The 24,381-nt window shown below is 39.9% G+C and overlaps 2 protein-coding genes across 2 annotated transcripts in view; both read right to left on the bottom strand.

The window, feature by feature from the left end:
* LOC127879391 (migration and invasion enhancer 1-like) overlaps nt 1-12,207 on the bottom strand; it is a 115,029-nt gene extending 102,822 nt beyond the window's left edge. The window contains exon 1 of the mRNA XM_052426175.1: nt 12,197-12,207. The gene's annotated coding sequence lies outside the window, so the exon portion shown is untranslated. The remainder of the gene's footprint in view (nt 1-12,196) is intronic.
* Nucleotides 2,459-23,755, bottom strand: LOC127878351 (transient-receptor-potential-like protein). Its single transcript, XM_052424879.1, is given in 13 exon segments — nt 2,459-3,390; nt 3,422-3,851; nt 5,759-5,901; nt 6,354-6,419; nt 15,730-15,951; nt 16,314-16,509; nt 17,600-17,769; nt 18,048-18,182; nt 20,861-21,000; nt 21,843-22,086; nt 22,088-22,186; nt 22,771-22,825; nt 22,827-23,755. Coding segments are annotated over 13 exon segments (3,069 nt in total). The 5' UTR covers nt 23,726-23,755; the 3' UTR covers nt 2,459-3,120.
* Nucleotides 23,756-24,381: the final 626 nt, after the last annotated feature.

Here is a 24,381-nt window from a genome sequence, read left to right as displayed (position 1 = left end):
GGTACGGTCTTGAGCCATGCGCTTTGCTTCACCCCATGATAGGTGGAGAGGCTTTAGCTGTGTCTCTAGAGTTCTCCACCAGGTGGTTGCTGGTCTAACATGCCGGGTGATGTTTGGTTGGTCTCTTCGGAGGGAATGGCCAATCCATTTCCACTTCCTCTCTTTAATGGTGGTGGCGATTAGTTTCTGACTTGCCTTTTTCCAGAGATCCTGGTTGGAAATTCTGTCTGGCCATCTGATTCGAAGGATGTTGCGGAGGCATCTGTTAATGAACACTTGCAGTTTGTGATCCAGCGCTTTGGTGTGTGTCCAGGTCTCGGATCCGTACAGCAGGACAGACTTCACGTTCGAGTTGAAGATGGTCAACTTTGCGGAAAGCCTGTGGTGTCTGTTTCTCCAGGTTTTCCTTAGCATGTTGAAAGCACACTGGGCCTTACCAATTCGGACTTTGACATCCTCATCAGAACCTCCTGTCTTGGAGACAACATTTACCAAGTAAACAAATCTGTTCACTTCTTCCAGCGGTTGGTCTTCCAGTAGAATGGGCGCTGTGCGAGTAGCATTGATGCGCATTGTCTTCGTCTTGCTGGGGTTGATGGAGAGCCCTGTACTTCTAGCTGTATCGACTAGGTTTTGGATCTTCTCCTGTATGTGTTGATGAGTATGGGACAGCAGGCTTATGTCATCTACAAAGTCCGAATCTTCTAGCCGTTCGGTAATGGTCCACTGTATCCCACGTGGTTGACTAGTTGTAGTGGTCATTATCCAGTCGACAACAAGCGAGAAGATCAGAGGGGAAATCAAACAGCCCTGTCGTACACCGGTTGTTACCTCAAAGGATGGGGACAGTTCGCAATTGTGGATAACATTGCAGGTGGTGTTTTCGTAGAGGGTGCGGAGTATGTTGATGATTTTGTCTGGAAGGCCATAGAACTTCAGTATCTTCCACATTGTAGCTCGAACTACCATATCGAACGCAATTTTGAAATCTATGAAGGTCATGCATACAGGTGCCTGCCATTCCAGCGATTGCTCAACGATGACTCGCAGTGTAGCTATCTGGTCAACACACGATCGCCCGACTAGAAAATTATAGTATTTTATTGCAACAAAAATCAATGTGTGTATATGTTGAGCGAAAAAACGTGAATAATATCTTATCTGCGCCTTAAATAGTAACTATGTGTTATGCATTCAATTTTATCGTATGTGTTCTGTATTAATAATAAAAATGATATATTAATAGTTGTACAAAGTGCATTATTTTCAAAGTAAAAATGTTTACATTACATGGTATGCTAATATAGTGTTCCTGTCATCATATTGTAAATTAATGTAGACTTAAAACCCCTAAACGAGCAACATGGCACTGCTATCCGCTATTAAAATGTAAGGCGACTTCGGTTGTTATAGTTTACTTCCTGCAGCTGGGATCTGTGAAATAGTCCGCCTTCATCATGTACGGGCGAATGGCGCATCTCTGCGCCCCACAGGGCCCGCTCTTATTAGGCTTCCGGAAGAACATCCTATAGTGTTTTGCCCGTACATGATGAAGACGGACTATTTCACAGATCCCAGCGGCAGGAAGTACAGCGTGAGGAACAATGTTGATTGCAAATCATCCAATGTTGTGTACGCGGTCAACTGTCGTCGCTGTTGCAAGTTCGTGTATGTTGGAGCGACAGGCGGAACTCTGTACCAGCGACATCTATTGAATCTGTCGCGTATTCGCACACAGCACAGTGACCCGGTAGCTGAACATTTCTACACAGACACTCCATGGATGATTTCGTAATAATGGGACTCGAAAAACTCAGCGGGTCGGACGAGTACCGCAAAACCATGGAGCAATTGTGAAAGGCAAAATTAAGGACATACCGACCATATGGTATTAACGTACAGGAATAAACGGTAATGAAAGGCGCGAAAACGACGTTGACGCAGGAAATGCTAGACGTCATATCCGTTCATAATAAAACATATTGAAATAAAAAATGGCCGCTGATGAAGACCGTGAGGTCGAAAGCTTGGCATAAAATAAATACAGCGTTTTTGTATATATACATTTGATTTTTGATATTTTATTTTATATTTTGATTTTTTTTCAGAGAAGTTGACTTTTCGTTATAGTTTGATAATTTTTCATTCAAAATGATGTTTTTACTAATTATTTTTATAGCCACATGCTAACCACCTGTGGTTTAAAGGTGTGTGTTTTAAATATAACGATCGTGGAATTCATGAAACATTCGACATGACAACAGACGATAAAATTTGCAAGCACTATAAAACGCTGATAGTAAAACTTTATTTTCAACCCTGCATTAAATCAAGAGATTTAATAATATCAGTCAGAGATATTGACATATTAAAGGGGCCGTCCAACAGGTTTTTGCATGTATTGAAGCATGTCATTAAATGCTTTATATTGATAAATTTAAACATTTGACCTAAAAATCTCCAGTAAAAAACAAGAATATCATTTTAAAAAAGGAAAAAAGTAACCCTAAACAGGGCTCGAACCACTAGCCCCTGGAGTCCTGGAGTAAAAAGTCTCCCGCCTAGACCACTCGGCCACCCATGCTCATGCTTACAGCGAATGTATTTTTGACCTATATAAGCAATCCTCGTAGTTTCCAAAAATATAACTACAACAACAAAACTTTCCAAATTATTCAATCGTTTCGCGTCGCACGAGGCTTTATAATTTTCAGGTTTTCAAATCGTCAAACGATACATATAATGGATATTTAAGAGCATGTAAATGGTCAGTATTACTATTTCCTCAAAAATATGATAACAAAAACGAAAATTTGCGAATCTGAAACAACTTTTTTTAATTGTGTCATTTTGCTAATCTGTTGAACGGCCCCTTTAAGCACACAATCACAAGATCTTTAACAGCATTTAAAGCTCGCTAAACATGCAAAAATATATGCAATAATGGTACATTGAGCACTGATAAATTGAAAAACATGACCTTGAGACATAGTAGTGATATTCGATGGCGTTCACTGCAACGTATGATTGTCAAATATAAAAGAGTATACATTGATGTATGTGCACTTAAACAAGACGACACAGCTACGTCCTTGCTCTGTCAAGTATTCAACCTTTGTATCAAAGTTGCGTGTACAGGTGCGTTTGGTAAAGCTCGGTGTCAACCTCCGGAATCACCCGGCCACTTCCGCTCAATTGCAAATAGTTTAAAGCGACGTCCCGCGCTGCTTCCCGTACCTCCCGTCTTAACGTCTCCATCATCTCCATCCGAATACACTCGATATCCGGCGCCTGTATGATGCTTCCAGCAGGCACTCTATCGATTATATCGGCAGCATTAGTTCCCTCCTCATCGGATCTGTTCGAGTTATTCATCAAATTTGCGTTGGAAGTTGCTCTAGGTGCGTAGGGGGACCAAGCCATTAGATCGGTAAGGGTCGCTAGTTATGTCAGGGAGCGAAAACGAGTTCGATGTATGACTTGAACCTGCGTCGCTGCGCATGCGCATAAAATCTCCAGAATTCAACCTCGTTAAATTGTTGGATTCAAAATAAGAACTTATATTTTCAGGTGGATACTGAACTCTTATCTTCTCATTCTGTGAATTAACATTTTGAAAAGTCACGTTGTTTTCATTGAAATTGTCCTGCGTTTTACTTTTTGAACGCACTCCTTCCATACGAGCGAAGACCTGTCGACGAGATAATGACGTCATATGACGCTGGTTGATGTCATTACCGTTGTCTTGTCTGAGCACGTCTCTGAACATTTCCGAAATGTCTTTTCTGAGGACCGATAAGTAGCTCTCTTTGCGACCCGCCTCTCGCAGCCTGTCTTCACGCAGTTCGTACCTGTAACCAGCAACTATTTAGCGATTTTTGCTATCGTTCGAATGCAATATAATCGAAAATGGTAGTGAAAATGTTACCAGTAGAATCCATATATACTTAAATTCATATATGACTAAATACAGTACGTACTTTGTAGCCCGAACTAACAACTATATTTTGCCACCTGAACCAATGTTTTGAGTCCTGAGGCCAAAAAGAGGTTTTCACATGCAATTTAACATACGATATGAGATCAAACATTTGGTTTTATCAAATTCAAGATGTTCTTTCCTCAGAGTAAAGATGTCCTTACCTCAGACTCAAAATGTTTAACCTCAGACTTGACATATCCTAACCTCAGACTATAAATATTCTTACCTCAGACTGTTAATGTCCTTACCGCAAACTAGAGATTTCCTTACCTCATACTGTAGATGCCCTTATATCCGACTGTAGACGTCATTACTTCAGACTGTAGATGTCATAACCTCCGACTAGAGATTACTTCACCTCTAACTGAAGATGTTCTTGCCTAAAACTGTAATGTCCTTACCTCAGACTAAGGATTTCCTTAACTTAGACTAAAATTTCTTTACCTCACACTGTAGATGTGGTAACCTATGACAAGAGATGTCCTTACCTAAGGCTGTAGATTTCCTTACCTTTGACCGTAGATTTCCTTACCTCAAACGGTAGATGTTCATACCTCAGCCTGGACTTGTCATTTCCTGAGACTGACGATGTCGTTATCTCAGACTTGATATTTCATTACCTCTCACTGAATATGCTCTTACCTCAGATTAGAGATGGCCTTACTTCAGACTGTAGATGCCCTTACCGCGGACTGGAGATGACCTAACCAATGACTATATATGTCCTTACATCAGACTGGAGATGTCTTTACCTCAGACTATAGATGCCCTTACATCAGACTAGAGATAAACTTACCTCACATTGAATATGTTCTTACCTCAGACTGTAAAATTCCATACCTCAGACTGGAGAATTCTTAACATCAGACTGGATAATTTTTACCTAAGACTGGAGATATCCTTTCCTCAGACTTGAGATGTCCTTATATCGGACTGGAGATGTTCTTACCTCAGCATAGAGATATTCTTACCTCAGACTGAAGATGTCTTTACCTCAGAGTGGAGTTGTCCTTACCTCAGATAAGAGATGCCCTTACATCAGACCGTAAATGTCCTTACCTCAGACTAGATATGTTCCTACCTCAGACTAAAAATGTCCTTACCTCAGACGTAACATGTCCTTACCTCAGACTGGAGATGTCCTTTACTTGGACTAGAGATGTCCATACCTCAGACTAGAGATATCATTACCTCCGACTGTAGACGTTCTAACCTCAGACTTAAAAATGACCTTACCTCAGACAGTAGATGACCTTACCACAGACAGTAGATGTCCTTACTTCAGACAGTAGATTTCCTTACAGACAGTAGATTCCCTTACCTCAGAGAGCAGATGTTCTACCTCATAGTAGAGATGTCCTTACCTTTGACTGTAGATGTCCTTACCTCCGACTAGTAAAGATGTCCGTAACTAAGAATGTACATGTCCTTATCTCATAGTACAAATGTCCTTACCTTAGACTGTTGATGTCCTTCCATCAGACTGTAGATGTTCTTACCTCAGACTGTAGATGTCCTTACCTCAGACTGTATATGTCGTTACCTCATGTCGTTACCTCAGACAGTAGATGTCCTTACCTCTGACTAGAGATGTCCTTACATCAGACTGAAAATGACCTTCCCTCAGACGTAAGATGTCCTTACCTCAGACTGGAGATTCACTTACATCAGACTAGAGATATCCTTACCTCAGACTGTAGATGTCCTTACAGAAAACTGTAGATGACCTTACCTCAGACTTGAGATGTCCGTACCTAAAACTGGAGATGTTTTTACCTCAGACTGGAGATGTCTTGTTTGATTTCCAGTATGTCATCCTCGTTTACCCCGTTCTGGCGGCTCTGTTTCTTCGCCTGGTGGATGTAGCGCGTCACCAGCCTTCGCATGATCTCCTGCAGACGACAACAGCAATGCGCGTGCTTTACCATATGTGAAAGCAGTGAATTCAATCTTGTCAACAAATACTTTTTTCAAATCATGTTCATAAGAATAGCTATAGACGTCATTATATTAGTGATCGTCGTGTTCATAATCATTTTAACCATGATTTTCATCCTTAATATCTTTCTTATCACATAAGCCGTACATATCTAAATCATTGTTAACGTCGTTATTATTTTCGCCGCCATCGGCATTGTTACCATTATATTCAGTTTTCCTTCAAACTCTCAATCAGGATCATATACCGTCGTGATTTTGAATGACATTTAGCAGCGCCGTTATCATCACTTAAACTGTGTTCATCACCACTGTCATCTGATACAATCTTGATCATATTCACCACATACCCCATCGATGGCATTTAGTAATGTACTTTTCTCTGAAACGCATATAACGCAATAACCGGGCTTAGGTTAGCACAGATAATTACCTCGTAAGTTGACAGGCGCGAAACTTTGGCTCCGGTAACGCTGTCGACGCTGTCAAATGACGGAATCTGAAACGTGACGTTACTTTGGCAGTGAGACGTATTAAAAAAACATCATATATATATATAGAACAAATTGCAATTGTTATTTAACAATCTGTGACATGAGGGTTTAACAGTGTCTGACAGATATACCAGGTTTATCGAGTTATTGATCGACATACATAAGTATTCTTACCTTGATAAAATATCATTTTTATGTATACTCTAAAAAAAGGAAGCTATTTTTTTAATCCTTTACTCTAGAAAGCAAGAAAACGACAAATATATATCCGTTAAATAAATATAATGTTATTTGAGCCTTAAACAAACAATATTTTGTGGAAATACAGGAAAATGAAGCTCCAGAAACATTTTGCCAGGACTGAAATTCCTGTTAAGACTCATAAAATAAGTCTCGACGCACGATCTCTCGTACGAATGCGGTTTACTAAGACCAATCAAAGTGTACTACTCCAAAAAACCGCTACGTAATTATTTTCGAATAATGCAAGATTTGTCATGTTCTGAAAATTATTAGATTGATGATTATTATGGGCACAATGTGTGTTTCTTAGTTTGTAAATGCTTTGCTCACGTTGTTTTGTGAATATTTACATTACAGAACCTTTCTTTTGTATTAAATGCATGCATGAATCTGTCACGCACAGATTCCGACCGGTCATCAAGGAAAGAACACTACGTGCTTAATAATGTAATATAAAAACTTGACATGTCACTATTTCGCATACGTTGTCGTCGGAGTAAGAACAGAACCTTCACAAGATGTATTAACCCAGACTATGTACTTTTTAGCTCTGCCAGGATGCAATTTTAAGTTTTCAATTATTTTTGTAACAGATATATACCAATTTTATTGAGTTAGTGATCGACTTACATAAGTATTATTACCTTTATAAAATATCACTTTTATGTACACTCAAAACAGGACGCTATTTTCAATGCTTTACTTAACCCATTTATGCCTAGTGGACTTTCCCATCCTTCTAAATTGGATCAAGTTATTTCCAAAATTAGGGATGTCTGGTATATTTATTTCTATTTTTAGAATATTTCTTAAAGAAATTCTTTAAGCAAAAAGCGCAGACCCAGATGAGACGCCGCATTATGCGGCGTCTCATCTGGGTCTACGCTGTTTGCAATGTCCTTTTTTCAGGACGCTAGGCATAAATGGGTTAAGAAAGAAAACGACAAATATATATAAAAACAGTGCAATAGTTATCAAAAGCATAAACGTTACATCGAATATTACTTGTCAGTACATGTATAATCAAATTAATCAATACATATTCATTAAGCTCAATCTGTTAAAACGCATGTTTATGCATTGCAACAAATCGATCTGAAATAAGATTAAGTTATAGTTTCCAATTTATTGTCTATAAATTTTTATATAAATTCATCACGGCGGCTTCCTTCCTTTCAGTTTGAAACAATAACAAGGTTATACGAGTTTGAAACTTGTATCATTTGATGCAAATCAGTGCAATATTCTAAAGCGACTAACTTTTGACTGGCTGTGTGATATACAGAATCTAAAGCTTCCACAAAATCAAACGTAGGTACCGGTAGCCGAAAAAGTTTGTTGATTTTTTTTATATACATTTTAATTATCTCTTGTCAATATAGAGTGCATATTTAAAAATAGTTCCTCACTTAAGACGCAGAAAAAATCAAATCCATGAAATGCTTAAACCTTAATTTGTAGAAAAAAAAAATCATCTTTTTTCTAAATTTTGTTACATTTCGATTTTGACGTGTTCTTATCATTTCTTAGGTGACCATGAGTTCGATGTCATTTTAATATGAAATTTCGCTGGTAAATCCAACACGTCTGATATGCTGTAACTGTATAGTGATGACTGTTTTTGCAATGTTCAAATTAAAAATCTAATTAACAGCTCACCAGTATGTCTCTAAATGAAATTTAATAAGATGAAACACATAAACTTATCTACTAAACTATTATTTTGTGATTTAATTAAATTTACGTGTGTTTTAGGAACTCCTATTTGTTAGAAAATGTATCTGCGGACAAGGTTGCGTGTAAAATTATGTTTGTTCCTTTAGGATTTTCGAGACTTGATTTTTTTCATCGAACTGTATGTGAATAATGCACATATCTTAAAATTTGTGACTGTGTAAATTTTAGGATAAGCTTTGCCCCCATAGATATATCCAAAAAAGCATATATTCAAGATTATATTGTAGGCTTATAACTTGACTAAAAAGATGTACAAAGAAACCAAACCAGCATATTGAGCAAATCATCTCTTTGAGTGTGCTCATTAAAATAACCCTAACAAGAGCACCGCATAAAGGGTGCCACGCTCGGCTGCGAAAGCTTGTCAGAATTTTTTTTTACAGGTCACAGTGACCTTGACCTTTGACCTAGTGACCCAAAATGGGTGTGGCGTGTAGAACTCATCCAGGTGCATCTACATGTTAAGTTTCAAAGTTGTAGGTGGAAGCACTTTGATTTTAGAGCGAATGTAGAGGTTTATGTTAAAGTTTTATATTAGAGGTCACAGTGACCTTGACCTTTGACCTAGTGACCCCAAAATGGGTGTGGCGTGAAGAACTCATCAAGGTGCATCTACATATGAAGTTTCAAAGTTGTAGGTGGAAGCACTTTGATTTTAAAGCCTATGTTAAGTTTTATATTAGAGGTAACAGTGATTTTGACCTTTGACCTAGTGACCCAAAAATGGGTGTGTCGTGTAGAACTCATCAAGGTGCATGTCCATATGAAGTTTCAAAGTTGTAGGTGGAAGCACTTTGATTTTAGAGCCTATGTTACAGTTTTATATAATGGTCACAGTGACCTTGACTTTTGACCTAGTGACCCAAAAATGGGTGTGGCGTGAAGAACTCATCAAGGTGCATCTACATATGAAGTTTCAAAGTTGTAAGTGGAAGCACTTTGATTTTAGAGCCTATGTTAAAGTTTTATATTAGAGGTCACAGTGATCTTGACCTTTGACCTAGTGACCCAAAAATGGGTGTGGCGTAAGAACTCATCAATGTGCATCTACATATGAAGTTTCAAAGTTGTAGGTGGAAGTACTTTGATTTTAGAGCCTATGTTAAAGTTTGATATTAGAGGTCACAGTGACCTTGACCTTGACCTTTGGCCTAGTGATCCAAAAATGGGTGTGGCGCAAAGAACTCATCAGGGTGCATCTACATATGAAGTTTCAAAGTTGTAGGTGGAAGCACTTTGATTTTAGAGCCAATGTTAAGGTTATAGCACGACGCCTGCGGCGGACGACGAGCTGGCTATGACAATACCTCGGGTTTTCTCCGAAAACAGCCGAGCTAAAAACTACGACATAATCGTGCTTATGTCAAGAAACTTAATATGTTTTCACATGGACTTTTTGCGTTATTTTTTTCGATACATAACACATAACTTTAGTACATTTGTCACTCTGTGGTTTACTTTACCGCATTAACTGTGGCTGTAGTAACATTATCTAGGCAGCAGCTACAGACAGTGTGCTCGGTTTACCTGTCGACTGTGTATGTAGTGACGTGCGCTGTACAGCAGGTACATAACCGGTCTGTAGTTTACCTGGCCACTATTCATGTGTATATAAGCACATGTGCAACAATGTGCTATGCATAATAAACTTGTATTTTAAAGTGCGAAGGAACGTGAATTACTTGAAGAAAGTCAATATATATTATTTTACTGTAAGAACTAATTTTGCTAATAGTCAAGAAGTCAAGAATGAGTCAACGCCTGCGAATGAAATCAATTCTAGTATCTTTTTTATAACTTGCGACACAATGTACATTCTTCAGCGGTTTATTCTTTGTTAACGTATCAAAGAACTATCGCGTTATCTCACACTTCAATATCGTCTTAACCACAAAGTATCATTTAAAAGCATTAATGCATAGTATAAAATTAATAACATCGCTGTATCAGATTCTTTGAGACAGATACGGTCATAGTAGCTGGTATGTATTTACATGTGATAAAATAGCAGGTCGACCACTTGAGATTCTTGCGGCAGTATTCCATTTAGTAGTAGTACTGGTATTTTAATGATGACAATAACAGCGATTCTGGTCATTAGGGTGTTGATGATGATGATGATGATGATGATGATGATGATGATGATGATGATGATGATGATGATGATGATGATGATGATGATGATGATGATGATGATGATGATGATGATGATGATGATGATGATGATGATGATGATGATGATGATGATGATGATGATGATGATAATGATGATGATGACTTAATAAGGCATACGTACAAAATGTAAGGGTTTGAATCCTTTGCTTATAGTGGCGCTTGTAGTACTCTGCTTCCGGGTATGAAATAGAAATAAAATGAGACATCTTTCAGTCTGTGCCAGCGAATGTCTCTAGACTTGTCGTGAAGGTTTAAAAAATAAGTGGGGTACACTTATATGCACACAGCCATCGCTTTATTAAATCTCTCTCTTCAGAAATGCAATACAGTCTCAACCATGTAATTATATTCCATACTTTTTGTTGCATCATTTAACCATCGATTTTTACTGTTACTATAATCCAACGGATCTTGTTAAACGTTTAATGACCTTTCAATAGCTTTATAGCTGATGATGATGTTTGCGATACAAATGACTGTTCGCAGCACTGAAGTGACTGGCAACTTTTCAAAGTCAGTAAAAGGTCACGTCTGGTAGAAAACACTTTCTTATTGAATAGCCTTCCCACGAACTTTTTATTACAAAGTAATATTAATTTACAAGCGTATCGACACATTTATAACTAAATAAGCTTTCGAACCTTTGATGTAACGTCTATGACAGACTATGCTAACAAGTCAACGTCGTTAATGAGCACATTTTCCCAACCCCCGACGCGGCCAATTATCGGCACCGTCGCCGCCCTTTACTCTACACCTGGGTGACAAAACCATTCATATACGGGCAAATCCTGATATATTGGGCACCTGGGAAGGAGGAGTAAACTAACAGAGACGTAATAAATACTGGTTTAAGTATTACCGCGTTGCGTTAGAAAGTAGAAAATGGTGGTCTGAATCTTACCTTTCCAGAATGTATTGAAACAAACGTTTAACGTCAACATTGTTATGCATGTAGATGAATAAAAAAAAATTACACTTATTCAAAAGGCAAAAATCATTGTAATAAAACCATCTTCATTGATGCACAACTCCTCTTGGAACAAAACAAAGTCTCACTAAATATGGTCAGAAGTTTTTCACAAATATATTTGGGAAATATATTGTAGCAGCTTCATGCGAAAATGGGTCTAATGCAATAAACTGCTTATGTACGTTGTCGCGCAATCGGGCAAGGAGTTGGGATGGAGCTAAGATGGCTGCATATGGCATACGAACCATTTTCGTATGACGCGACACATTTTTGTTTACTTATTTCAGAAATAGCAAGTCTCATAACATACTGCATGCAATCCGCCTCGTTGTAATGAAGCTTACCATTCAGTTTTGTTATGTTCCTGCCAAAAGTTAGCTTGGAAAGCAAGTTCGGTTGCAGAAGTTTATACAAATTTTAAAACTTAAAAATGCTTATACAAAACATCGGAGCGGAGTGACCAGCGTATCATTTAAACATCCTCTCAGTTTCAAGATCCTTGAAGTGTTATTTATCCGGATAAACAAGTCGCGACGCACTTTATTCTTTTTGAAGAAATCTTCAAGCCCCATAACTCTGTAAAAAATCACTGAAAGGGAACGCGCGGGTTTATAGCGTAGTAATAAAGACTCTCGATCGAGCTAGTCATTATTTTAGTAATGAAGCTTCCTATGTATATTGACGGACCTCCGCCGAGTACTTGGCTAGAAATATCTCGTACAAGTGTGAAGGTTGTATTAAAGAAAAAGCGGCCAGAGTATGTTCGCGCATCACACACATGTTATTGACGCGAGTGCTGCTCCCAATGTCACATCGCTTGCGTGTACGAATATACGTTTGATTGATTAAATTTTAGTTCTTGTTTTACCAAGGTTTTTTGCGGTTTGTTTGTGGTTCGCAAGAGATGAAAAAGTAAAATCTTAATGGTTAGCACGAAGGTCGCAATCATTTTAAACATTTCATTCTGTACTCCGATGAATACCTCAACAACATTTTAATTCGTAGTGGCACACGGGTGCAAATTGAATTGTCCTTTCGTAATTCGTTGATATACTTATCCTAAATGTTTTTGGACATTGTTTGTAATTTTTATAATAGCCTTTCAAAATGTATTGAAATATTCTGGACTTGCATATACGTACACGATACTATTAAATTAATATATTTCCCACAAAAAAACGTATCTTATCGAAATTTGGATAGGTTACGCTTGAGAAAGATTTCGATACATGACAAAATTATTTAAACCATGAAAAACATCGTCATGAGAGAATTCTTATACTGTCCGTTCGCATTTGATCTAAGATCGTTATGGAATTCTTACATTATGTTTTGATTTGTTCAAACTAAATTTCCAGTTCGTAGCAAAAAAAGATAAATAGCGCATCACGTTCGATAAAACAACACATTATAAACCAATACAATCGGAAAACTAGCGCATCTATAACCGAGACGTATATTAATGTGGTGATTATAGAAATACATAATGTCTTTATGAGGTATGTATCGATGTTTTCTTCGTGTCGTTGACTTTTTTTGCAAACAACGTGAACCCTGTAGACTGAACCTGTATAGCTGCAGGTAATTGAGTCTCGCTCTGGAAAAACTGGGTTGAATGCATGTGCGTAAAGTGTCGTCCCAGAATAGCCTGTGCAGTCCGCACAGGCTTATCAGGGACGACACTTTCCGCTTTTATGATATTTTTCGTTGAAAGAAAGTCTCTTCTTTGCAAAAAATAAGTTTCCGAAGAAAGTGTCATACCTGAATAGTCTGTACATGCTGCACATTGTAATCTAGTCTGTACATGCTGCACATTGTAATCTAGTCTGTACATAATGCACATTGTATTCTAGTCTGTACATAATGCACATTGTAATATAGTCTGTACATAATGCACATTGTAATCTAGTCTGTACATACTGCACATTGTAATCTAGTCTGTACATACTGCACATTGTAATCTAGTCTGTACATACTGCACATTGTAATCTAGTCTGTACATACTGAACATTGTAATCTAGTCTGTACATACTGCACATTGTAATCTAGTCTGTACATACTGTACATTGTAATCTAGTCTGTACATACTGCACATTGTAATCTAGTCTGTACATACTGCACATTGAAATCTAGTCTGAACATACTGCACATTGTAATCTAGTCTGTACATACTGAACATTGTAATCTAGTCTGTACATACTGCACATTGTAATCTAGTCTGTACATACTGAACATTGTAATCTAATCTGTACATACTGAACATTGTAATCTAGTCTGTACATACTGCACATTGTAATCTAGTCTGAACATACTGCACATTGTAATCTAGTCTGTACATACTGCACATTGTAATCTAGTCTGTACATACTGAACATTGTAATCTAGTCTGTATATACTGTACATTGTAATCTAGTCTGTACATACTGCACATTGTAATCTAGTCTGTACATACTGCACATTGTAATCTAGTCTGAACATACTGCACATTGTAATCTAGTCTGTACATACTGAACACTGTAATCTAGTCTGTACATACTGCACATTGTAATCTAGTCTGTACATACTGAACATTGTAATCTAGTCTGTACATACTGCACATTGTAATCTAGTCTGTACATACTGCACATTGTAATCTAGTCTGTACATACTGAACATTGTAATCTAGTCTGTACATACTGCACATTGTAATCTAGTCTGTACATACTGAACATTGTAATCTAATCTGTACATACTGCACATTGTAATCTAGTATGTACATACTGCACATTGTAATCTAGTCTGTACATACTGTACATTATAATCTAGTCTGTATCTAGTCTGTACATACTGCACATTGTAATCGATTTAAAAAATTAATTTGAATCTCATTACATATGAAATTGTAAATTCTGTGCACGAGTCCCTTAAATAGCCAATAGATATCATGAACAATACTTTATATTGATTCATTTACACAGCACGCATGGTGTTGTTCTAGGATTAAAACTAGTTAGTAGATCTACGCGAACATGCATAGACATCAAGGTAACTATGAAATTATCGATGTTGTTATCGAAACGTGTGATGCGCTTAGAAATTGAGTTGATTCCTACAACTATATTGTCATATCATGTATTGTTTATGTGATATCGCACGATGTTATTTTCATAGCATGGATGTCTCCGACTTATGCGCACATTTACACACAACAGAAGTATACTTATACGCAACTGTTCGTACGTGCACAAACATAAACTATTTTTTACGGTGTCACGTTATGTTCATTTTATAAACAAACATACGGATAAACTTTTCTCCCGGCATCCAGCACTGGTTCCACCCAGGAAACGGGCTACAGAGCGACTCGATGAGCTAAAGGCTATCTATACAATGCATCTAAAATAAATAAGTTAAAAGATGCTGAATATGCGCAAAACAGTTCATATAAACACAATAATGAAAAGATGGAGATTCAGCATCTTTAAATTAAATTAACGGTCCGGCAATAACCAGCCTTTGGCTTTATTTGTATTCTGATGAAAATGAAATCATAAAGCGCATCTACTCACTGTGAACACGGACTGCTCGCTGTGGCGGAAAACTTCTTGCTAAAAAAAGCATAACTATCGTCATAAGCAACAACCATTGATTAAATGACATGTGTACAAACTCAAACATTTTAGCCGCGCTCCGAGAAAACCGGGCTTAATGCATGTGCTAAAGTATCGCCCCAGATTAGGCGGTGCAGTCACTACATGCTAATCCGGGAAGACACCTTCCAACTAGAAAGGATTTTTGCGTGGAACAGACCTCCTTTATACTCAAAATTTCAATGAAAATGGATAGTGTCGTCCCTCATTAGACTCGGCGGACTGCACAGGCTTATGTGTAACAAGATTTTACGACCACTCATCAAGCCCATCATGCGCATTCACTTTAAGACTTGATAAGGTGTTAGGGGGCTTGGTAATATAAAGACACATTTTATTGAAATTGATATGAGCTTTATGTTGTTTAGCCATTTTAAACCAATCCTAACTTAAACGCCCATATATATAACGTTGTCATATAAAGACTCTCGTAAGACAGACGAGCATCTCGGATTTAAAACTGATGTCAAGAACATTTTCTGTAGTCTAAATACCCTCTAAACAATAAAGATTCTATATTAATTTTATACGAAAAAGCACTTCCATATTTGCACTCACAGGAAACCGTCCATCCGAAGTCACAGGTGACTTCAGTTTTTGTTTGGCGGACTTCCGGTTTTGCAGGCATGCGCAGACGAGATCTCTGCAGGTGCGCGCGAAGTAGACGACAGCCTTGGGACTGATGACGAGGTTGAATGGCGGGGGGAGTGTGGAACCCTCGTCAAAGTAGCCCATCCAGAGCTTTGAACGAGCGAACTTCCACTCCATGTCCGCGTGGTTCTGAACAGGAAGTTATAGACACAGGCTGGTCGATGCAATTATATTATATTTATTTAATTTCTATATCAAGTTAATTAGCGTTTATATTAGTCCATGTTTTCGGTACAAATAAATCAAATTAAACAACACAACTAATTTGAAACTTAGATGAAGTACAGTTTATACACAAAAGCAATTTACAGCATGTAACATGTTATTCTCCATATATTTTGAATGTTCTAACATATATTTGCTTCAAAACATCAGGTCATGATTCTGTGTAGAACACATAATTAGTTAAAATATCATCAATATACTTGCGACGAATACAGATGACTGGCACTAATTGTAAAGGTTATGAACGCTATATGTGGATCAAAGACCTCTATTTCCTGGAAGGAGTTTGACATCATGGCGATGAGCATGTTGATGAGCACGATGACCGCCATGGTCTGGTAAGCCATGAAGAGAAGCTCCCCGACCACTTCCGTGAACACCTGACCGTCAAGCACCTTGATGTCCCGCAGCTGCGCCATGCCGAATAGCGACCAGTACAGCGTGCGGTAGCTGCTCTCTAGACTGAAAACATGTGTCATTAGTGACGGTTACATACAATTATGATAAGAACATATGATCCTCGTTCTGGGAAAATCGGCCTTAATGCAAGTGCGTCAAATGGCGTCTATTATTAGACTGTGCACTCCGTACAGGATACCCAGGGACGTTACATTCCGCGTAAACACATTTTCGTTTAGAAAATACTTTCTTTTAACGAAAAATTAGCCATAGTAAAAAGTGTCGTCCCTATATAGCCTGTGCTGACAGCACTGGCTGATCTGGAAATACACTTAACGCACCTGCATTTAGCCCTGTTTTCCCGAAACACAAGTTTATGACCTGATGTTTTGCAAGAGCGAAACTCACATGTTATTGGTTGCTGTTACATACTAGTATTATTAGAACATACGATGTATCACCGTAGCGCCTAGATTAACAGTGACCTATTCAGTGCCCAGAAAAAAAACATCTTAATTAAATAAGAAATACACTTAACGCACCTGCATTTAGCCCTGTTTTCCCGAAACACAAGTTTATGACCTGATGTTTTGCAAGAGCGAAACTCACATGTTATTGGTTGCTGTTACATACTAGTATTATTAGAACATACGATGTATCACCGTAGCGCCTAGATTAACAGTGACCTATTCAGTGCCCAGAAAAAAACATCTTAATTATAAGAGGTAAATGATGTCAGGTCAAAATAATAAAATTATGGTTTCATACGAACACAAACCATCACAGTAATAACGTCATAGTATAACACTGATTATGTCACATTGAAGGCAGCATAGAGACACACTTTTGAAGTCATAGCAAAACACTAATTACGTCATAGTATCACACTGATTATGCCACATTGAAGGCAGAATAGAAACACACTGGCGATGTCGTAGCAACACACGAATTACCTCAACGTGTCACACTGATTATGTCACATTGGAGGCAGCATCGAAACACGCTAGTGATGCCATAGCAACACACTAATTACGTCAAAGCATCACACTGATATTTCACACTGATTGCCTTATAGAAACACATCGGCGATGTAATAGCAACACATTTAATATACAAAAAAAACTAGTTACTCGGCAAACAACGCAATACTTACGAGTAGAAGGGCGTCGCGTTGCCGTCAATAGTGGGCGTGTAATACCAGAACAGCTGGTTAAGACCACACGCGAATGACGTGATGACGAGGAAGAAGATGAGGAGGAACTTTGCGATATCTACCAGCATGCAGCCCAGGGAGATCTGCAGCGGGCCTAGGTATTGGTGCGCCTACAAGTGTAGACGAAATGAGCCGCGTTCTGGGGAGAATGAGCTCAATGCATGTGCGTTAAGTGTAGTTCCATATACGCCTTTGCAGTCAACACATTACTCACATGCGTTAAACACATGTTCAGTCCAGTTCTGTAGCGCGGGGCTCAATTTATAGACTTTGACTCTTAATATGTGTTGGGGTTCATTAGTAATTAAACGTTATTAAATAGCAAATATATTGTTGAAATCATATAAACGGACTAACAGCACGTAAACAAAAAAAGAAAATCACAGGCCTGGCACAGGAAGATGATCCGGGCAAAGCTGAACACGTTAGCGACGGCAAACAACCCCTCGGACACAATGGTGGGGTCGTACAGGGGCCAGTACTTCCGGTCCAGTTCCCGGGGTCCGTATCGACCAGACTCGATCTACAGAGGTTTGAAAACTGAACTTTCTGTTCATCAGCACAGAAACCGACGGATAAAAGTATTATTTACGTTTCATTTTTAAAATGGTAGCGACCTACGATGATATTAATCAACAGACTGGAACGATATTAATTGTGTTCATATCCTGACCAGCCAAGGAAAATGTGCGTAAAAGTTCGTGAAGTTTGCTTAGCGGTTGAGGAGGGGATGTCGTCGGAAAAAGGGTCAAAGACGCAATATGGACGAAGGATGAACATCACTTTTTTCAGTAGCTTAGCACATTAAGGTAAGTTGAGCTAAAATAAACTTCATCGAAATACTCAGACACACATCTTATCATGCTGTTTAATAATTGTATGAGTCTGGGAGTTTACTTATCTTCAGTTACGGCATGAGACACAACAATCAAAAGTAAAGACGGATGTAAGAACGGACAGATGGATAGAATATGTACCAAAATACCCAGGTGAACACGTGTGTATGCTAATAAATATGTTAATGAATTTTAATCGTTCCAGTTGTTATACGTTATGATTAATACGAAACAAACTGTTAGTATTCTAGTATGGGTCATATAAGTAGTATAATACATGTACTCAGATGCGCAGGTTAAAATGCTGATGCGTAAAACTTTTGTTTAATACTTTTATAAGTCTAGCAGTTTTACTTTTTGGGATACACGCGACGCAAAGATTGAAAACGCGTTGATACAAGTATACACATATACATACCCTAGAGATATATGGGCGTAGGACTTCTAGCAATATGGGCTCCATGGCTCATATTCCCGCACCGTGCATGAAGATGGGAGAACAAGCGGATAGTGATGGTGGTCATATAGGGAGAGGGCATAATAAAGTCAAGACATACCTGGATGTAGGCGAGGAAGCGGAGCGTGATGGTGGTCAGGTAGAGAGAGAGCATGATGAAGTCAAGACATACCTGGATGTAAGCGAGGAAGCGTAGCGTGATGGTGGTCAGGAAGAGAGAGAGAGCATGATGTAGTTAAGCCATACATGGATGTAGGCGAGGAAGCAGAGCGTGGTGGTGGTCAGGTAGAGAGAGAGAGAGCATGATGTAGTTGAGCCATACCTGGATGTAGGCGAGGAAGCAGAGCGTGATGGTGGTCAGGTAGAGAGAGAGAGAGAGCATGATGTAGTTAAGCCATACCTTGATGTAGGCGAGGAAGCAGAGAGTGATAGTGGTCAGGTAGAGAGAGAAAGAGAGAGAGAGAGCATGATGGAGTCAAGTCATACCTGGATGAAGGCGAGGACACGGTGAGTGATATTGGTCAAGAGAGAGAGAGAGAGAGAGAGAGCATGATGGAGTTAAGCCATACCAGGATGTAGACGAGGTAACGGTGAGTGATTTTGGTCGAGAGAGAGAGAGAGATGTGAGAGAGAGAGAGAGCATGATAGAGTCAAGCCATACCTGGATGTAGACGAGGAAGCGGAAACTGATGGTGGCAGGTAGATAGAGAGAGAGAGAGAGAGAGAGAGAGAGAGAGAGAGAGAGAGAGAGGAGAGAGAGAGAGAGAGATGAGACAGAGAGAGAGAGAAAGAGGAGAGAGAGAGAGAGAGAGAGAGAGAGAGAAGAAGAGAGAGAGAGCGAGAAGCATATAGCGGAGAGACAATATAGAGAGAGAGCGATCGAGAGCTCCGAGTCTCGATCTACTCTCTCTCTCATAGCTCATCCCGCTCGCAGATCGACTGCAACGACGGACGACGGACTCTCTTCGGACTAGCGGTACGACAGTACAGACAGACAGACAGACAACAGACACGACGACGACGACGGACTACAGACGAAGACGACGACAGACAGACAGACAGACAGACAGACAGACAGACAGACAGACAGACAGACAGACAGACAGACAGAACAGACAGACAGACAGACAGACAGACAGACAGACAGACAGACAGAGCATGATGAAGTCAAGACATACTCGGATACAGGTGAGGAAGCGGTGAGTGATGGTGGTCAGGTAGAGAGAGAGCATGATGAAATCAAGACATACCTGGATGTAGACGAGGAAGCAGAGAGTGGTGAGGGTCAGGTAGATAGAGAGAGCATGGCGAAGTCAAGACATACCTGGATGTAGACGAGGAAGCAGAGAGTGGTGGTGGTCAGGTAGAGAGAGATCATTATGAAGTCAATACATACCTGGATGTAGGCGAGGTAGCAGAGCGTGATGGTGGTCAGGTAGAGAGGGAGAGCATGATGAAGTCAAGACATACCTAGATGTAAACGAGGTAGCAGAGCGTGATGGTGGTCAGCAAGAGAGAGAGCATGATGTAGTTAAGCCATACCTGGATGTAGGCGAGGAAGCAGAGAGTGGTGTTGGTCAGGTAGAGAGGGAGAGCATGATGAAGTCAAGACATACCTGGATGTAGACGAGGTAGCAGAGCGTGATGGTGGTCAGGAAGAGAGAGAGCATAATGTAGTTAAGCCATACCTGGATGTAAGCGAGGAAGCAGAGAGTGGTGTAGGTCAGGAAGAGAGAGAGAGCATGATGAAGTCAAGACATACCTGGATATAGGCGAGGAAGCGGAGCGTGATGGTGGTCAGGTAGAGAGAGAGAGCATGATGAAGTCAAGACATACCTGGATGTAGGCGAGGAAGCAGAGAGTGGTGATGGTCAGGTAGAGAGAGAGCATGATGAAGTCAAGACATACCTGGATGTAGGCGAGGAAGCGGAGAGTGATGGTGGTCAGGTAGAGGGAAAGCATGATGAAGTCCAGCCAGTTCCACCACTGACGGAGGTACGCCTTCGCCCCCTCCTCCCACAGCTGCTTGCACTCCGACCAGATGAACCCTGTCAACCAAAAGTAAAATGTGTGTGATCTTATTCGGTCTGATAAAATACATTGACCCTGCACCAGAAACCAAACTCAACGAAACATTTGTTGGATATCATAGTTTAAGTGTTTTATGTGATATTGGATTTGTATTGTAAGTGATGGTATATAAATGTATGCAATACGTGACATCGTATAAGTTGTGTATTTGAAAGTATTTTAGTGTTGTATGTGATGTTATATAAGTGGCGTATATGATACTGATAATTGTTTTATGTGATCCTGTATGGTCCTTAGTTGTATGTGATAGTGTATTGTTGTATGTTATATTCAATATGTGTTGTATGCGATATTGTATAAGTATCGTATGTGATAGTGTATAATGTTTGTATGTGGGATCGTTTGAGTATTAATTGGGTGTTTTAATCTTGAGCTGCCCCCTGTGAAACAAAGCTTAACGCATGCGACTGTCTAAAGTGACGTCCCATATTAGCCTGTGCTGTGCACACATGCTTAGTAGGGACGACAATTTCCGTAGTAATGGTATTTTTCTTTAAAATGAAGTTACTGTTGAGGAAAAATCCAGTTCTTAAAGGCGGAAAGTTTCATCCTAGATTAACCTGCACTAAGCATACAATTTCCCAGATGAGTCTTACACTAGTATGGGGTAAATGAACAAGGGATCGTATCCCATAAGTATACAGGGCATTAAGTCAAAGCCAAAGTACTTGGCATTATTCGTGTGATTTGTTTAAACGTTTTGCGATGCTAGGCAGAAAACATTATACAATAGTTTCTTTGTAATCATGCTTCGTTATCTAGTAAACTGTGCACTTTTCTAGTCCCCATCTGTCTCTACCTGCTACCCAGATACTGATAAGCCACTCGAACTCCGTCGGGGGCGGTCCCCGCTGCCTCTGACGCCCGGCGATACTTGACACCTGAACGGAAGTGACGATAAGCAACAATAGGAAGACGCCGAACGAGGCGCTATGGTACAGGAACTTCATGAACGGACTGCGCAGAAGACGCGCGGGTCGACTTCGCGGAACAAGCCAATAGATGGCGGCCATGAAGGGCATGATAAGTATCAGACCTAGGCAAGAGGAGAAACTTCGTGAACGGGTTCCGCTTCCGCCAGCTGGGGAGGCCCTCGTACCAGACGCTGGTCAGCAGCTGCTGGCAGTTAGGGTGGGCCACAAACTGACGAAAAAGACGTGTCGTATGTTTTACGGTTGCGGTTGTTAATCACACCATGATAAATATTGAGCCGCGTTCTGGTAAAATAGGGCTTAAAGAAGTCCGCACAGGTAAATAATAGGCGACTTTTCGCTTAAAGGTTTCAACCCTTACTTGCCTGTGCGGATTGAACATACTTATATGGAATGACACTTTACGCATATGCATTAAACCCCGTGTTCCCAGAGCGAGGCTCAATATTTATTATGGTTTGATTGAGAACCGCAACCGCACAACATACGAGATTGAGTTAATTTCTTTATGCATTATGCACTGGACTGAATCCAGCCCCAAATAAAGTATGAATCACATTAACAATAAAAACAACGGACTCATATCAAATCGATTTCTTTAAGACCACGGGTAAACAACAAATGTCCAGCAATAATACAAAGCTTAGTATTTTTCAAAGATCTTTCAATATCCTAGACAGAGTTACGTTTTTTGTTATAATGTTTGGTGTCCATAACAGTGACTGAAATAAGATCAATTCAAGTCAACTGCAGTACCGGTATATACAAATTAAGTAAACCTATCATTATTGATACCTCTTTTTGTTCGTATTTTATGGCCAGTTTCAGTCTCGACATTCGTAAGAGGTCCGCCAGTGTCCCGATCCTCCCCTTCCGATTCGTCAATCTCAGGCGGCTTGTTGAGGACGGCGATCACTTCATCCGTGGACCGACACTGGTCCAGCAGGCTGCACGACAACTTCTTGCACTGGTCGCTAAGCTCCAAATAAGTGTCCTTGAATTCGTTCTCTCGGAGCGCCAGGTTCCTGAGCTCCCACGAAAGTCTAAAGGCAGTGAGGACCGGGTCTGCACTGGTCAGGCAGACCCACGCGGGGCTTGCGAGCGCGCGGTACGTGTTGATGCGTCGAATTGAGTGGCGTAAGCTGTCCTCGTTGACTCGCTCACTGCAGCGGCGACAGGAACATGATAGCTGGTGGGGTATGTCGATCACGCCGCCCCGCATCAGTAGCAGCTGAAGGATCTCAAACTGATTGCAATGTGCCGCCAATATCATGGGAGATATGTCAGGCGAGTAGTCGTTACTCTCGCCAGCGACCCCGTTTTCCCCTGCGAAATTCCTCCAAGACCAATCTTTACCAAGCATTTCCGGTGTGATGGAAGGATGGTCTATCAACATTTCCACAATTTTGTACACGCCTTCCCGTATAGCATATAGTAATGCGTCGCCGATTCTAATACCTTTTTGCTTCAATAAAACTTCCACAATTTCAACGTTTTCATTATCGACTGCTATCTGAATAGCGGAGCGGCCGATCATGTCCGTGCAGTTGACGTTCACTGGCGAAGGCGGCTGCAGACAGCGCACCATTGTGTGCTTGTCCCCGCGCTCCGCTGCGTCTAGGAACGCCCGCTCCTTGGGCTCGATTCGGTTGCAAGATTTGATTGGATGTAGTGGGATGCAGGCCGGAGTGACACGTGCTAACCTCTTGGCGCCATCCTGGCTGCTCCGACCTGAAGACTTCCGGGTCATAGCGTGTCGTCAAGGAAGAACAGAGTCACGACGAAAACCACTCCTTAAATCGACGGAAAGCAAAATTGTTGAATTATATCGGTCATTAACACATCAACAGAACTTCACTATATTACTTATGTTTTTAATAAAAACATGCAAATGTGTGTCAAGAAAAAAGTAATGTTTCGGATTGATTTAATTGAACTGAACGCCTATTAATGAACTAATTGTCAAAGTAGAAAAATATATAGTGTTTTTCCATGTCGTTAATTTGTCGTTAATCTTCAAATGTTAATTCCATTCAACAGATACTATTGTGTTTGTAATTCTATTCATTTAATCATTTAATTCGTTTTTTCATCGATTCATTCAGCGGATTTATCGGATAGTTCATCTGTAAGTCCAGCCGTCTGTGCGTTGTTCGATCGGCCATTTCTTCGGTTGGACCAGACGTCTGTCTATTGTTCGATCAGCCAGTTTGTCCGTTAGTCAAGTCGTCCTTGCGTTAATCGCACGGTCAGTTTATCCGTTAGTCTCGCCGTTCGTGCGTTACGCATTACGCTCGTTAAGATTTGAAAGTAATTTCAAAGCGCTGAATGTACTGCAGTTGTTCGCTAATTTGTAACATGGGGCATTACACAAACACTTGTTCCAAAACTAAATATCTATGGTAA

The sequence above is a fragment of the Dreissena polymorpha genome, chromosome 4 (genome assembly GCF_020536995.1).
Source record: "Dreissena polymorpha isolate Duluth1 chromosome 4, UMN_Dpol_1.0, whole genome shotgun sequence".
NCBI classification, from domain to species: Eukaryota; Metazoa; Mollusca; class Bivalvia; order Myida; family Dreissenidae; genus Dreissena; species Dreissena polymorpha.
This window is presented reverse-complemented; position numbering and strand designations above follow the sequence as displayed.